Below are 17,701 nucleotides of genomic sequence, written 5' to 3' on the forward strand. Positions count from 1 at the left end.
TTGCCCCCTATGTGACTCTGCAATAAAACCAGATACAGTTTTAACTGGAAATTCATGCATAAATTCTCCTTATTATCCTTGCACACTTAAAAATCCTGAAACATGTTGTCATCTAGAACAAACCTTTTTTTCCAATTAACATCTTAATTAACTAACATTCTTCCGGATTTGATTTTCACTTGTCCATTTAGGCTGCCTCACTTCTTTTGCATGGCTAATTCTTAAATACCAAAAGCAGAAATGGCCTCTTGATTCTGATCATAATATTCTACTTTACAAAGGTAAATTAAACCCAGAAATGTCTCATAGACAATCTACAGAAACCCAGTGTTCATTACTGCACAAATGACTTTTTTTTCTCCTTCAACCAACTAACCAAAGATTAAAATGAGGAGGCAAATAAAAGACAAAAACAGAAGTTTTAAAGAGCTTTCAAGGCCACAGATTAAAAGAATGCAGGGGAGGGAAGGGAATGGAGATACACAATGGGCAAAAAGACAGAAGAGATAGAAGAGTGAAAAAATATGGAGTACTGTCAGATCCCAGCTCGGCTGTACCACTTGTCCTGCCTGATAAAGACACGGACCTAATGTGGGAGACAGGAAGAGAAAAGAAATCTGTCTGATAATGAAAAAAAGCAACAAAAGACTGGCTTCACATCTAAAGACTGACACATGTGCAAACACACAGCCACAATCTTTCTCTATCAGTGTGTTTACAGTAGGGTTTACATTTTGAGAGCCAGCATTCCTCTCCCCAAACACAACAGTCAGGCACACATCTTTTACGTAGTGTTGATGACAATGCTTTGTTGTGTTCCCAATTTTAATTTAGATTGCGGATAGAAATTAAATAACTAAAATCATACTATTCTGAGGACAGTTACGGGCATTTTGTATAAATTAATTTTGTTTTGACTGTTTAAATATATAAAAAAACAAACAAATAAGGAAAATGTTGCTGTAAAAATCTTTACTATCTTTACATCTCTACTAAAAAATACTGTTGCAAGATCTTTCACGTTGGTTGTATAAGCAAACTAGGCTTTGAAAAGCACAGTTTACTGCAAGCCACCACACAGTGAGAGAGGAATTGAATAAATATTAGATGGAAGTAGAGTTTTGACGAGACACTCTGAGAGAAAAGGGACAGGGAGGCAAAAAGCTAAAGCTAGGAGAGATAAAAATAGATGAGGAGAAAAACACAGTCATTCATAAATTATGCACCCACCTCCTGCATCAATGTTATGGCATCATTCCTACAAAGATAATCAAAATAAGGTATATGATCACTTCATTTTGTGTCCAAATGAAGCCAGTCTCTCTTTTTTCTCCACTGTTTTTGCAGATTTATTTACTACTAACAGTTACAGTTTGCTGTCCATGCAAATGTGTACAATTTTGCAAACTTGCATGTTCGTGTGTGTTAAGGCTTCTAGTTTCAGTAGGGGTGTGAGTGCATGCAGCTGCAGTGGGAGAGAATGACATCACTGATGATGCAATTCGCAGGCCAGAGCGCTGATGCACTCTCCCAGATGGATCCCAGACTCAGAAGCAGGACAGATGAAAATTTCTGGAGAGCTTCAGAGGAAGATAATGCTGACTGTGTGAATCTCTCTCAAGGGATAAAATGGGTGTGGTTCACCATGTTAAAGCACCTCTCTTAACTCAAGGTCAGATATTGTAAGTTGTCAACCAAGTGTTGAATTTTACCACTTTCTGGGGTGCGCTTGTGCAGCTAAAGTCCTGGTATTTAACAAACAAAAGGTTGATTTAAAAAGATGCTGTCATTGGCCTTATTTGTTTGAAGAAATTTTGCAAATAGAAAATAATCAAGTTCTGGCTCCTCCAGTGTGCATGATTAAAACTTCTCCCTGCTCCATGATATACTAAACCCAATTGCTTTAACATCTACACCAGAGTGTAATGAACAATGTAATGAATAAACCTTTATGAGTTTAATGTAAGTCAGACTTTTTTTTATGTGTGACCGTGATTTAATTCCAACATGGACTCATGCTCAGCTCTGTCTGATCTGGGCCAATGAGACTTCAAGATCATAACACAATCCAGTCGCTGGATTGCTCCTCTTGGATTTCTGCCCCCATTGCTTGTACAATCCAGCTGACTATATAGATGTTCTTGGTTCTGCATCCCGTTCTATTGGAGGAAAATCTTTTGTCCTTGATATTTGATGTAAGTGTGCACGGATTATGATTCATGAACTATAGCTTCGAGATATCACAATGACTAGTCTCGCATTAACTGCATCACAGCTGAGAGGATGACACTGAGAAGTCGGTATCTTCACAATCAGTATTCAGACGATCAGACTATTCTGTGAATGCAATGCCAGAGAGTTGCTTATCAATGGCCCCTTCATTTATTTATTTTTTTATTCATTTTTTTTTTCGGTATAACTTCAGCATTCTGCCTGTTTGTAAGCTGCAAACTGGTCAAAAGACTCATGCTCACCGGGAGACAACATGCCACTTAAAACAAAAAAAGTCCAAGTTATGATTTTTACTTTTCATTAAAAATATTAATGACCAAAAACTACTTGGTTTCTCTCATTAAGTGAAGCTGGGCTTATAGGATGGGAGAAAGATCATAGTTTTCAGGTAAAGAGCATTACAAAAATATTTTCTTGCTCAACATACAAAAAGACAAAATATGTTTTTATCAATATCAGAATTTTTTTGAAGAGTATAATATACCACCCCGTAGCCATGATCTGCAAACATTTTGCATTTCTTTCAACTTTTAAATGCTTTGCCTTTGATTCTCCCTTTCGCTGAAAAATGGTTGACCATGTAGATTCATACAGAGAACAAAAACCACACTCAACACAAAAAAGATGAAAGCTTTTACTCTAAACCATATCATTTCAGATTTTTAAATTTGCCATTTTAGCAGTATTTAAATGCTAGTCCTCAGTTCAGAGGTCCTAAAAGTACGATAACAAAATTCTCACCAAGGCTCTCAGACCCCCGAGAACTGATTCGTCTCCACAGGCACTCCTCTCTCATCTTTCCCGGCATCAGGGAACCTAATCTCCCTCCTCTACTCCTAACATCCCCCAGGCACATAGAATACTGAGAGAATGGACCAAGAATGCAGCTGACCCCTCCCTTTTCTCCTTCATTAACAGTATGGCTACTAACAATGCAGCAAGCATCTATATGACATAAATCATTTTTACCTCACAAGTAATGGTATAATCTTCAAGAATCTGTCTACGTTGCTGCAAATGCAACAAGTGTCTTGTTACGTGATACTTAATACTTTAGATCTGGCTTATTCCACCAACATTGTAGCCCCCAAAACAAGTAGGATTATTTCAGTCTCTTGGACCTTTTGAAAGAAAAATTAGATTCAAACACTGAGCTGAGATTAAATGACATGTTCAGTTGAATGTATGTACGCACAAACTAAAAGATCTTCTCGACCAACTCCGAGTGTCAAACAGCGATGTAAGTAAGTAAAAGGAGGACAAGAAGCAAAATTAGACTAATTGCTTATTTATTGAGCCTTTCTCCACTATGTTGGTGCAAAGCTTTCTAGGTTCAGTTTGAGTGCACAATTACAGTTGTAATGTGGATCAAAAGTCATCTCAAAGGTTGCATCCCATTTCATACTTACAGCTAGCGATTACAAACATTCATACAGTATATTATACATTCATTCATATCAGCTCATTTTCTCCTCCAAGGCCTCCTTAAGCCCTATTTGTACATTCCAGTCTGTACTAGAAGACAAGATGATGCATAACAACAACTGGAATTTCAAACTGCTGGTGTAGATATTACAGGAATGCAAAGAAAAGTGATAAGTATAACAGCTGGCAAATGTTGGCAAAGTATACTTTTGTGAAACAACTGCTGCCCTTGACCCAAACATTTAGCCCATTGCGTGCGAGATATGTTAAATTTGAAGGAACCAGCAGCTTCTCTTTCAATACTGCATGCTGTAAACATGATCCTCTATTGTTTTACAGAAAAAACAAACAAAACGTCTGAGACGTCACAGCCTCTGTCTTCATCTTGTCACACATCACGTAACGTACATTCTCAAAAAGAAAAATGCGCCAGACAGACTGCAAAGTACATGAGTGTAACTTGAGGAAATGAGCAGAAGGAAGAGGAAATGGTGATGTCAAGAACTTACTGCATTTCCTGTCCGACATTCTTCTTCATCCCTTCAGCCCTCACACAAACAGAAGTAGGGGTGAAGGCTCACGCATAGATGAGACCATGGGGGAAAGTAAAGGAGACGGATTAAAGAGGATTGAAGTAGGGATTGAGGAAATAAACAAGTGTGAAAGTAGAAAAGGAGATTATAAAAAAGAAAAAGAGGAAAGCTAGTGAATGAAAAGAATCTCTCTGATCTCCAGCAGTTTCACACAGTGACTACCCTTGTGTTCCTTTCCTCCAATTATTTCAACATCATCTTATCCAGTTCTTGGAAGAGTAGAGGCGGCGTCCTTGCCGCTGTCCAGTGATGTCATTCACTTCTGTTCAGGCCTCAAAAGCCCCTCCGCCCAGCACCCCACCCCACCCCTCTCCTTCAACTACTCAAGACCCCACCTCAAACATTCCTGAACTCCGGCACGTTTTCTGATTTACAAAGATATGTGGGGCGTCACCTCCATCTACTCTGCTCTGTTGTTGAGATTTCCCTGCAGTTTAGATAAAAAAACACTTATTTTTAGGGGAGGATCATATTAATCAAGAAGCATTTTTCTTATAAAAGATAAATGTTCCATTGACATCCAGGTCTGCACTTATAACTTACTTTCAATGACTTTAAGTCATTACTTTTTTTCCCAGTGTATCTTGCAGTGGTTTTCATCTGCATCCTCTTGATCTTCAATAAAGATTACAGACAACAAATGATTGAGGACACAAGTCTGTGACATTAAAGGCATTTATTTGATTAGAATTGAGAACAACAAAAGGAGAAGATGGGCTGGAAAGGGTTGGGATTAAGCAAGAATCCTCTGATACCCCCCACCCCCATGGATCCACATAGTAATAACAAAATATACTGTGGTGCTTTTATATTTTTATTTGGATAATTTGATGTTCTCATCATCAAGCAGGGACGATGATATCGGACTAAGGCTACAGGAAGAAAGTCACTATAGCAGGATAAAGTCAAGAGTTGGATTGTTGTCTTTGTTGATAAACAAAGCAGAAAATCCAAAAATAACCACAGAGATTCATCACCTCATTCTCTGCAGTATTTTCCATATTATGTGATCCACTTAAATAAAGTCGGTATGTGTGGAAGTCCAGGAATGTAACCACTGTGCATGAGTCACAAGAAGGAAGTTCAGAGGGAAAAGGAAGAAGTGGGCAGATACAGTGGAGGTTGTACTCCAAACTCTCTTTAGCCTGACTCACTGTCCACTCAGCATAATATAATGTCCATCTGGCCATGATGTAGCACAGTACAGAAAGTGAAATATGTTTAGGATGAGTCAAAACCTCACTGGTGTGTCAAAAAGAAATGCTTGCTGAATGAGATCAAAAGAATGTCGTGATAACCCCATAGGTTTCCATTTCCAGCTTGCTGTAACTTATTAATGCATAGGGGGGATGGAATTATATTCTTATGACTTAGAGAATGTAACTAAGTTACTAAGACCAGAGAATAGATTATAAATTCCAGCTATACACAGTATAATTTGAAGGCCTTATGCGTAATGTTATCAACAATAATTTTGTTATCCACTGGAACTTTCTCTCCAATATAATCTCTTATTAGATTTAAAACTGTGTCCCTCAAACCAACACATACACACATCTCTTTTTTTAAGTATTCACGAGTAATCTTAAAGGACACACAAACATTTAATATATAGCACATGATGTAAATCTGAAATTACAAGAGCTGGATCCCCAGTCATCAAAAAAAAAAGCGGGAGTGGCCGCTTGATTATCACAGCCAAGCTTGTTTTCAATTGAGTCCCCACTGGGTGAATACTTTGGCCATGTTTTAAATCTCAAGCTCATGCTTTTGTTTGAGGGGGGTCTGCATTCAGACGGTACTTGATTACTGCTGTTATCACCCATTTGGGAGCCTTCTCGGTGGAATTCACACATTCCTGCGGGACAATGCAGAAGTGTGACAGATCTGATTATACTGGTATTTACCTGAGGTATTATCTGCATTCCTTCTTGTCTTTCTCCCTACAGAAAAAAGAGCTGAATTAAATGTGTCTGCATTGCAGCAATTGAAGGGGGCCCGTTCAAATTCACAGGAGACGGGGGCCAGGCAGTACCTCTGCGGCACTCACATTTCAGGATTTAGGCTTAGTATCTTGATATAAACTTTATTTTAAATAGTTGTTTAAGTTTTAGAGACTGTGTAAACTGCAACATTCTACCATTTTTCTTTAGAATTAAAGGTACTTAAAAACATCCAATTGGGAGCTCCTGTCTATATAAAGCTTTAAAGTTACGTCCTTCAACATTCCTGCATGACTGGTGACATGAGCCATGACATAAGACGGGAGAGCCTGATCGCCTCCAGAAAATGGGTGGTGGGTGTAAAGGAGGGCTTGTGTGCTTTTGACTGCTTTCCAGTTGCTTAAAAAATGCGTGAAACTGAATATTCATGATCATGAAAAGCCAAGTAGGGCATAGAGGCCCCTCTTCCTGCAAGAAAACAATGCATTTAGAGTGTTTTTGTCTGACAGTGTGTGTTTCTGTCTCTCTGTAGAGTTAGTATGTATTCAATAGTTTCACTGCTTTTGGATGGCAAAAGCTTCCTTGAAATAATCACATGATGCACTTCTGTCATTCAGAGTGGAAGAGGAGGTCTGAGGGAGTGTGAGCGGAAAGGGAGGAAGAGGAGGGGGGTTCATTCAGAACAGCTGAAGAAAAGCAGTGGAGGTGGGAGGATGAGGGAGGCAGGGGTGGTCCTACATGTGTGTCAGTCTGTTGAAATGTGTGTGGAGTCTTCTTTTTAGTTCATTCTGCTGACTGGCTGAAGAGGGCTGGAAGTGAGAGGGAAAGGAACAGCTTCTGCCCCCCAGACTAAGTTTGAGTATTAGGAAAGAAAAGCATCACACAGATTTTATCAAGTGTGCAAAGAAGTAGAAGAAGCAGTGCTGAAACTCTCAGAAGCTTTACTTTAACTCTTCTTTAAAGTTATCAGAATTTTTTTTTTTTTTTTTTTTTTTTGCAATTTCTTGGAACATTTTTTGGACTTCTCCCAATGCTTGGAACAATTACTTTAACAGGTAAGCCCAGATGTCAACTGAAATCTAATTAAATGTATATATAAATAATATTGTTTACTGTAAAATATTTAATCTTTGCTTGAAAGCTACTACTTTGTTGTGCTTGCATCAGATGATACTCAAACTCAACATTTATCTATTTGTTTCCACGATTTGTTTTTATTCATTCATTTAGGACAAACTAGGAACCCAGACAAGTGTCTTTTCCTTTTATAAGTGAGTATAGCCAAAGACATTGTTGTCCCGAGGGTGTGGTTAGTGAGCTTTTGGCTTGTGGATGTCCCAGCACAGATGAGTAATTTCAATTGGGGATGACTTTGCATTGACCAGTGTAGTAACTGGTATAAAGAATCAAACAATCCTTAACTGCTATGGCCAGCTGTATAAATATTACTTTTAGACTTGGTCTCTGGCTGAACCTACTAAGTGCCCTAAACTTTTAAGTACACATCCCAAACAATCTGCAAACTTATGCAAAAGTAGGTTCCAGATAATTATATTTAAAGATGCCTTCACTTATCATGTGATGTGTTTCATTAGATTAGAATATTGTGACATCCTAATTCTCAGTAGGCTTATTTAGCCACAAAGAATTGAGAAGAGGAAGAAAGGCTTACAGATTTAATTACATGCCAAAAGTTGTTCTTCTCTTTGACTTTGACTTGGAGTGATGGTTCAGATGGAGCATGCCAGAACTTATATATTTATTGGAAAAGACTTAACCTGCTTTGGCTTATTCAGCAGATTTTATTTTAGTTTAATTTAGAAAAGAGCAAGGCAAATGTGGCAACTGGATTTTTGTAATGATGTTGCTGTTGATAAATCCCGTGCAGCCACAGAGACACTTTGACCACACCTTTGAGACAGAGAGGGGGTGCTGTGTCTCATATATGTCGGGGGAGGGTGATGTGGGAATCTCCTTGCCCCGTTTCTAACTGACTTCTTTTGTTTTTAAAGCTTCTGCTTCAGACTATTGTAATTATGACAAGGATTTGCATACATTTGGTAAAGTTTGTATGCAATGTCTAGGAAGAATAGATACCATTCAGCCTCCCAGTTGCCCCCTTACCCCTCCCTTTTACATAGCCTACACACAAACTCAAAGCTGCAACAGCTTCAACACAACATCTAGGCTCACAACAATTGCTTTTTGGCTGCAGCACTGATATTTAATATGAGACACTCACACTCATACATAAACAAGCCTGTCACTAGCAGAGAGAAGCATTTCAGCTATGAGTTTGTGTCAGAGACACCCTTTATAGGGAGTTAACCCCAAGGCTGGACACCCCGAAACCCCACCCATGTCCCTCCATCCCTTAACTGTGTCCATGTCCCCGTTACCAGCCCTCCCTTCATGTTGTTACTCTTTCACTCTTTTCCTCCCAACATCAGTCTGAGTCTGGGGATGTTAACATTCGTGTGTCTGGAAAACAAAGATCAAAAAGATGGAAGAGATGCCAGCAGTCTGTTAAATCAACATGGTTCCAGTTTTATTGTCCATGTAGGTACACAAAAGACGTGGCTGGTCTGGTTTACTTACAGTCTGACCCCTCCCATGCACACACTCACATCTTTACTCAAAAAAAAAAATCTTAACCGTGCTAGATCTTAATTAAAAACAGGTCAGGGGAAATGGTGTGAAAATGTGCACTTAAAAAGAATTTGCTGTTTGGACACAGAAGAACACAGTGTGGCTTATTATTTAATTAAATCAACATATTTTTGTTGATTTGCTTTATGTGATTGTTCTAGTCACCTGGTTTATGAGCTTAATGAGGGTACGATTAAACGGACACCTAAAAGACTGCCTGTGTGAGCGAGAGCCCTCGGTCATGTGGCATTGGTGCCAATAGACAGTATTAAACCATGCAAGTCTACTTTTTATTAATCATTTGTTTAATCAGCTACGAATTTCAAACTTCCTCCAAGCTGCAGCTCTTCCTTATAATAGGAAGGTTGTCCAGCCCCTTCCCTTTTCAGAGGCCAGAGAGGGCCATTGTGTTTGTATGCGTTTGTGCGCATTTGGAAGGGGGGGTGGGTCCCCATCCATCCTGCTGTGGTGGAATTCGGGTCAAGGGGATTGGGCCTTATTTTAAGGAGGGGTGGTGGGGAGTCTGTATTGTTTGGTTTGAATACTAACAAGACAGAGAAAAGACGGTTTAACTGAAAAAAAAAAACAAACATTCTTGAACTCTCCTGGCATTTAAACTCACATTATATTTAGAGCATCCTAAAATAATTTTCTTAAAGATGGGGTGACGAGCATAGCTCACATTCCTAACAAGTCAGATTATATGCAGAAGATGCGGGTGTGTCCTCGCTAACAGCATTATTGTTGAAGGACACTTGGATTAAATTTAGTATCCAATACTTCAGTGTTTGATCAAAGTAAATTTTACTCAGTTTCATCTACTAGTCAGTTAGAAAAACTGTTTTTATACTTAAAAGCTAAAATATTTTAGGAACGCTGTGCCACTGAGGGAAGCTTTATGCCTATCATTTAGGAGCCTGGTCATCTTTTTAGACAAGAGATTGACTTACCAAATAAATCCAGTTTTTAAGATGAGATATTGTTTTTTCATTCAGTTTAAATGAAAATAAAAAAATTTATTATTTAATATTTTCACAAGCTTTGCTCTTGACTGACAGATTTAAAGTAGTTGACACATTGTGACTGGTTTAAGGAGGTTTATGTCTTTCTGTATAATCTTGTAACCTGATATCTAGGCATTTAACAGTGTGAGGATTTTTTTTTAAGAGCCCAGGGGCTCAGATTTGAGGTTTCCCAGACTGTAGTGAGATCTGAGTAGGACCTGGCAGGCTGTCATTTCCCTCACGCCTTCCTCTGTCAAAACACTGACAGACGTGGGACACAGGCATGTGTCCCACGCATGTATGTGCGGTTTATGTCTGTTTTCTCAGTTTTTAATCCATCATTTGTCTCTCCCACTAACATGGAATGACTTAAGTGTTTTATTTTGGATATAAAAAGTGATTACACACTAACCATACCAAGGTTTGAACACATGTGCAAGGAAGATTACAAATTGAAGTGTTGATGCAACTATTTGCTTTTGGGTTAGCCTTGTTTTGTCTCATAATTATCTTAATTATAATTATTTGCATATCAGTAAAAGTGAATGAGAATTTGATCATTTATAATGAAAGAAACTGTTGTTTTTCAGTTGAGATCTTAATTAATAGGAAGCATACAGTGATTTATACTGTCTACAAGTGATTTGATTTCTGCATCATTACTTAAATTCATTCATTTCAATGTTACAAATCATAGCTTCATATGAATATCATGGGAATGTCATTATGAATCTTTTTGCAACATAACTGGGACTGATGAGACCTGCAGTGAACTGAATTAATAAATTTGATCAACATCTTACACAAGTTCTTCTTTTCTTGTCTTTTCAGTTGGCCAGCCAGATGGTGTATCTGTGGCTCAGAAGGAGGAGGCTCCTGAGACTACAGACACTATCCCAGATGAAGTAACTCCTCAAGTAAACGGTGAAAAAGTGGATAAAGAGTCCCCTGATGCAAATGACATTTGCGCTATTGAAGAGAAGGCAACTGATGACCAGTCTGAAGATGCTGGTGATGTCAGTTTCAAGAAGATCTTCACCATTGTAGGCTTGAAATTTACCGTGAAGAAGGACAAAAGTGAGGAAATGGATCCTGTACAGTTGCTGACAGTCAAAGGAGAGGACATCAGTGAAACTGATGAACCTGCAAAGTATGAGGAGGAAAGCAATGCTAAAGAGAACAGCACAACTGAAGTAAAAGAGGATAAAAAAGAGGCATCTACTTCTGAAGCAGAAGTCACTAAAGATACAGACAAAACCGAAACCACCGAAGCACCGTCTGAAGGTGCTGCTGCTGCTGAAGCCTCCAATGAAACAGCCAAGGAGGAAGAACCTGAGAAGGAACCTGAGAAAGAAGCCCCTCCTCCACCCAAAGAGACTGGTCTGTCCCCATTTAGGAAACTCTTTTTTGTAGGGCTTTTCTCAAACCTGCGAAAGAAAGCCATTGTCAAGAAGACGAAAGAAGAAGAGGAAAAAGAGGCAGCCGCAAAAGAAGAGGCAGCCGCAAAAGAAGAGGCAGCCGCAAAAGAAGAGGCAGCTGCAAAAGAAGAGGCAGCTGCAAAAGAAGAGGCAGCTAAGGCAGTAGAAACTGCTGCTGAAGAAAAGGAAAAAGATGTGGCAGAGAAAGAAACAAAGGAAGAGAAAGATGTTGCTGCACTGGAAACAAAGGAGAATGCTGTGTTAGAGGAGGGAACCAAAGGGGAGCAGGAAACCAAGGACGAAGCAACAGAGATCTCTGTGGAGGATAAACCCAAGCCTCCAACTTCTCCAGAAGAAGGTAAATCTGATGTTCCCCTACAGGCCTCTGTTGATTCTGCAGCTTCTAAAGATGAAACCAAACAAGAAGACCAAAAGGCAGAAACCAGTGCAGAAGAAGTGACCTCTGATAGCGATCTGCAATCATCACAGGAGAAGACAAAGCAACATGGAAGTCCCTTGAAGAAGCTTTTCACAGGGGCCGGCCTGAAGAAGCTCTCCACTAAGAGACAGAGGAGCAAGAAAGAGTCTGATTCAAGGCTCACAGACTCTGGAGAGCAGTCATCTGAGCAACTCCAATCCTCCACAGAGTCAGACGAGGCTCCTAAATCTGATAGTGGAACCTCATCTCCAGAGGCGTCAGGGGAACATGTTGCTGCGGCGGTGAGTCAGAATGAGTCCAGCCAAGAAACTGAAGAAATTGTGTCTGATGGTGAGAAGAAAAAAGACGGTGTCATTGCCTCCTTTAGGAAATTTGTAACGCCCAAGAGATATGTTAAAAAATCTGATAGTGAAGATGAAGGTGACAAACCAGCAAAGTCAGCCATACTGTCCTCTTCTGAGAGTGCTCCATTAGCAGAGGAGAGTGCTAAAGAGGAGGATACTAAGGAAGAAAAGCCCTCTGATGAAGAGCTAAAAACTGAAAACACAGAGAAACTAACCAGCAGCACTGAGGAGACCAAAAAGAAAATTGATTCCTCTGTTTCCTGGGAGGCTCTCATGTGTATGGGTGGACCCAAAAAGAGGACAAGGAGAACCTCTGATTCTGATGATGAGGAGACCAAGGCTGAAGAGCCACCAGCAGCAGCTGAAGTGGAACAAGAAGGCAAAAATGAAGCTGAAAATATTGAGAGTGAAGTGGAAGTTGCTCCTGCTCCTGCTACTGCCCCTGCTCCTGCTCCTGCTCCTGCTCCTGCTCCTGCTCCTGCTCCTGCTCCTGCTCCTGCTCCTGGTACTGCCCCTGCTCCTGCTCCTGCTCCTGAACCTGAGCCTGTTTCTGTCCCTGCTCCTGTGCCTGAACCTGTGGCTGCCCCTGCTCCCATTCCTGCTTCTGCACCTGCACCTGAGCCAGTATCAAAAGGGGGGTCCCCTTGGAGCACACTCAAACGTTTAGTTATGGCAAAAAACCCAAAGCCCAAAGCCGAGGAAAAGCCTGAGGAAAAGCCTTCTGAACAAGTCCAGCCAGAGCCTGAGCCACCAAAAGATGAGTCAACTTTCTCCCTAAGGAAGTTCTTCCCAGGACGCAGAAAGAAGGTGGTTGAAAAACAAGTCTCCATTGATCACGGGCCAGCTGAGGAAGACTCTGAAACCCCAGCTGTGGTTCCTCTCTCAGAGTACGAAGAACCAGCTGAACCAGTCCAAGATGCACCAGCTGAACCAGTCCAAGATGCTCCAGCTGAACCAGTCCAAGATGCTCCAGCTGAACCAGTCCAAGATGCTCCAGCAGAACAGACCACAGTCCAGAGTACACCATCTGCTGAAGACCGAGCCCCATCATGGATCCCAGCCATTGTTGAGGATGTGGATGAAAAAAATGATCAGCTGAGTGATATCCCAGAAGAAGTGGACAACTTGGCCACACCAAAGTCTGTTGACTCTGACATTTCAGATGATGAAAATGAGGGCCCACCTACACCACCTACAGGTCCAAGCAGCACAGGACGCAGGCTGTCCACTGCAGAGGTCAAGCCTATCACTCCAACTCCAGCTGCAGCAACTTCCCCAGTTCCTCAGGAGCCCAGTATAGAAGATGCACAAAAAGTCATCAGCTGTATTCAGCCACAAATTAGTGAAATTCCACCTCAGTCATGTGCTGCTCTTGAAGATATAAAAGTGGAAGCTGCTTCTGCAACGACTGAATATGAACCCCAATTAGAAAACGCCGAGACCACAACAAGCACTGTACTGGAGCCACATTCATGTAGTGATGTCATGGCCATCTGCATTGGTCTTGGCACCAAAGAGATTGCCAAAGTTGCTGTGGAGGAGCCTGTTACACCTATTGTAGAGAGTACAATTGTGGTCAGTCATGCTGTGAGCAAGGAAGTGCCAGTGGAGCGGTCATTAGATCAGGATAAAGCAGGTATCACTGAAGACCCCGTTTTCAAGGCCCATGTAAACCGGGTACAAATCCTTCAACTGGAGCCTGGTGTTAACAAAATAGTGGGTGAAAATGTTCAAGCTGCCAGACAGAATTATGAACCTGAGATTGAGAAGGTTGGGGTTGTCAGCATTGAGAACTCTGAGGTTATACAACCCAGGACACTGAAATCAAACTCTCCTAAAACTAAAGTGGTCAGTCCCATAGCACCAACTCTTGAAAGACCTGTCAGCACCCAGACTGTACAAGTTTCTGAGGTAACTGTAGAGACCAAGGGCATGAGGCACCATGCTGCATCTCAGCGAAATACCCCTGCAAGAGAGGTGGCTCGTGCTGTTGCTCAAGAGGCATCATCCACCATAGGTGACAGCGAACAAAATAACAATGTACAGGGGACCGAGAGAGCCACTCCTAGTGTTGTATCAAGTGAAGAAACTGCTGTTATCATGGAGACAGTAGTTCTCGTCGCCCCAGATAAAGCTGGACATAATCAAAAGGCAAAATCAGGGAAGGTAAAACATGCTACTGGTGTGTCAGAACCAGTCAAGAAGCATAAAAGTAAGAAGGATGGTAGTAGTAAAGATGGAGCAGTCATTGCAAAGGCCAGCAAGAAGAAGGAGAAAGTGAAGGAAGGCATCCATGAGTCCAGTGACATTGAGAAAAAGAGTGTTGTCATTGCCAAAGCTGTCATTCAGGATGCTGTGGACAAAGTTTCAGAAGATGCAACTAAACAAAAAAAGTCTGCCACAAAATCACCCACCATTCCCAAACCAGCGAAGGCAAAAGCAACAAGAGAAGAAGAGATTGAAATTGGAAATGATGAGCTTGTTATTACCGACACCCCTGTTCCTCTTTTCTGCAAGAAACCAGTCAAAAAATCTTCTCAGCTATTCTGTGTTGCCATGGAGGTCGTTGAGTCTGTGCCAATAGAAATGATTGATGAGGAGGAGGAAGAAGAGAAGAAGAAAAATAAGAAACCACAAAAGAAATTTGTGAAAGCTGAGCAGGTACATGCAAGTGAAGAAATGGTTTTTGAGGAAGAAGTTGCAGAGATCATGACAGATGGCAAACAGAGCAACAAAGGAAAAAAAGCTTCACCATCAGAGGAGAGAAAAATCCCTGAGATCCATCTGCCCGTCCAGGTGGTCCTGCAAGCAGCAGATGAGATTGAGGATCCGCCAGTGAAAGTGGAAAGCTTGGCGGGGTATGACAACGGTCTTAACACCAGCCCAACAGCTGAAAGTCCCTCAAGACAAAAGAAGCTCTCGGTGCTTTCAGAGGAACCCCACAAGAGTGGTTCAGCAAGAGGTTCTTCCCCCAGCCGAGGAAGTTCTTCCCCCAGCCGAGGAGGTTCTTCCCCCAGCCGAGGAAGTTCTTCCCCCAGCCGAGGAGCAGTTCGCAAAGCAGAGAAAAAACAAACGGCCAAGTGTGCAGAAGTAATGGCGCAAGTGATCGAGGTGATTGAGGAGGCTGTGAAGGAGATTGACCCAATGTCCACATGAGCAGGTGAGCCTAACACTGATATGTTTAATGCTGATTACATTTTTATGCAATTTTTTAGTATTAAGAAATTAAATATTTTAAAAATTGTGAATGAATGATGATGGGGGAAAAAGCCTCCCCACTTAAAAATCCTTTGGAAAACTATCAAAGCTTTTTTTGGGGGGTTGCATCAGTGGCTCTTACTTTTATTAGAGAGTAGGGGAAGGGATTTGCACACTGACCAGATGAAAAAGCTTTTGTTCGGGCTTTGAGTAACCAGGGGACCTTTGATATCAAAGCAGGAATGCCGCCATTGACCCCGTCTTTGTAGACTGGGGGTCTTAAAGGGAAGCGGTGTATGTGAGGGGCAGATGAACTTGTGCTGAAAGGCTGATTATGATTCCTCCACTCCCTCCTCCTGTTTTTCTTCTATCACAGGCTCACTATGGAGTCAAGAAACCATGTCGGAGTACGCATTTGTAAGATTTTATTACAGAGCTTCAAAGAACAGACGTTGTTTTTTCTCCCAGTTTTTGCTGAACTCTACTGATTTGTATCAGAATAATGTAGTGTGGGTTAGGGTGAGTTTAAAAGTGCAGTGATGTTTTCAGAGGTACTGGCTGATTTTATCCAATATAAGGAATGAAACTGGGCAAAGTATGTGTGTGTGTGGCAATGCAGGGTACCTATGTCCATTACCTTGTATGACTAATATTTATTTGCTCTTTAATCGAGGTAATTTACCTTGCTGTTGGGATGCACAGATGTATTCAGTTAACAACAAACAGGATAACATCAACCAGTGGCAATGCCTGTGTTCTGATTGTGTCCTAAAACGGAAAATATTTGTTCATGTTTAATTTAGTTAAGGACATAAAAAGAATTGTTTAATTCTGTAAGCAATGAAAATTCATTGAGTTCATCATGGGTTAATGGGTTTGAAAAGTATTTTGAAATAGTTATTTTCCACAGAAAGGATCCTTTTAAAGTTTTTTTTAATAAAAGAATTAAATCTCAATAATGCAAATTTAATAGTTTTCCTGGAATGGAAAACAAAAACAAGAGGTATTGGCTATTTGCCAAAGGCAAATTACTATCATTAGCATCACTGAATCCCTAGTTTATAAAGATATATATCTTTTAATAGACATACAGAAGTAAAAGTGATATTAAACATCAAAATATCCTAGAAATAACTAGATATATTTTGTTATTTCCATCAGTGATTACAACAGCTGAAGTAGCTGCAGTGATAATCAGGACAAATGTAAGACATTTTCTGTGCCCTAATATCTGTTTTTGTTTCTTTGCCACAGCTTAAGATACAAGACCGGTGCCTGGGGGATGCAATATCTCAACCAGGAAGTGACTGATGAGGAAGAGAGAGAAAGAGATGCTCTGTGGTAACACTGTGTCTGGGCTTCGTCCATCCCACCCAGATAGACTGAGTGACTGAGCAACAGCTCTGCCATTCTCTCCAGCTCCCCACCCACCTGTCCTCTAACCCCGTCCAGCAGCCCTGTCACAGCAACGTGACCACCCACTGTCATACCCTCACTCACTCTCACACACTCATGCATGTCCTGTGCCTCAGAAGCATCCCATCTGGCTTGTAATCACTCCACTCTGCATTCAGTGTCTTAGTGGCTTTCCACTGCCTTGTTGCATCACATGATATGTGTGTGCGTATGCCGGAGTGAGTGTTTTCATGTGTATAGCGGCAAGAGTGAGCTAGTGTCAGAATGTGAAGAGATGGAGCATTATTATCTTGTATATTGTATTTATATCTTGAGTTTTCTTTGATTCATTCATTCATTCATAGCCTTATTTTTTTAATAATTTTAAGGTCACTTTGCCTGTTTTTTTTCTTTTCACATTGTACTGTGATGCATCTGGTATCTTTTAGCAACATGCTAAGAGTCAAAATCAAAACTGATGCAGAGAAACTTCATAAAGGTCAAGGTCTCTTACAAAAGAGTTGCATAAAAGTGCTTTGTGTGTCATATCCGTAACTGCAATATTAGATTAATTCAAGGATTTGTAGTAATTACAATTAAGCCATGGTACAAGTTTGAGAAAACAAAAAGACAGAGTGTGATGCTATCTACATAAAATGCACCAACATATTTACAATTTGACACAGTCTTTTGTCATATTGTGTACTTCACTCTGCATCCCAGCTAAATACTTGGAAAGATTTGTGTAGATTAAAAAACAATACTGCCTGCTTGACTGTGAAAAGACATTGTTACACATTGTTTTATGTTATAATAAAAAGCTACAACAACACCCCTAAGTTGAAAAAATGGCAGACGTATGTGGTAAATGCTGTACAACGGAGAATCATAGATGCCAAATTAAATAAAATAAAAAAAAACTTAGAGTATCATTTGTTCACAGTGCTTAATGGTTATGTTTTCTGAGTGAAATATGTTTTAATGATGTATAGCAGTTCAACGCTTTCCTAACTACACTATATTTACATTTATTAATTTTAAAAGAAAAGTATTTTAACATC

The 17,701-nt window shown here is 40.5% G+C and overlaps 1 protein-coding gene across 3 annotated transcripts in view; it reads left to right on the forward strand.

Annotated features, from left to right (window-relative positions):
* Positions 1-17,544, forward strand: part of akap12b (A kinase (PRKA) anchor protein 12b) — a 40,094-nt gene extending 22,550 nt beyond the window's left edge. Inside the window, exons 3-5 of one of the 3 annotated variants that reach the window (XM_041975726.1) lie at positions 10,678-12,552; positions 12,583-15,207; positions 16,500-17,544. In XM_041975726.1, the coding sequence (XP_041831660.1) occupies positions 10,678-12,552; positions 12,583-15,203 (4,496 nt within the window). In that variant the 3' untranslated portion in view covers positions 15,204-15,207; positions 16,500-17,544. Of the gene's footprint in view, positions 1-7,002; positions 7,249-10,677; positions 15,208-16,499 lie in introns of those variants that run through there. The other 2 variants (XM_041975727.1, XM_041975725.1) reach the window with 2 other exon arrangements.
* The last annotated feature ends 157 nt before the right edge of the window (positions 17,545-17,701 follow it).

The sequence above is a fragment of the Melanotaenia boesemani genome, chromosome 22, assembly GCF_017639745.1.
Source record: "Melanotaenia boesemani isolate fMelBoe1 chromosome 22, fMelBoe1.pri, whole genome shotgun sequence".
NCBI lineage: Eukaryota > Metazoa > Chordata > Actinopteri > Atheriniformes > Melanotaeniidae > Melanotaenia > Melanotaenia boesemani.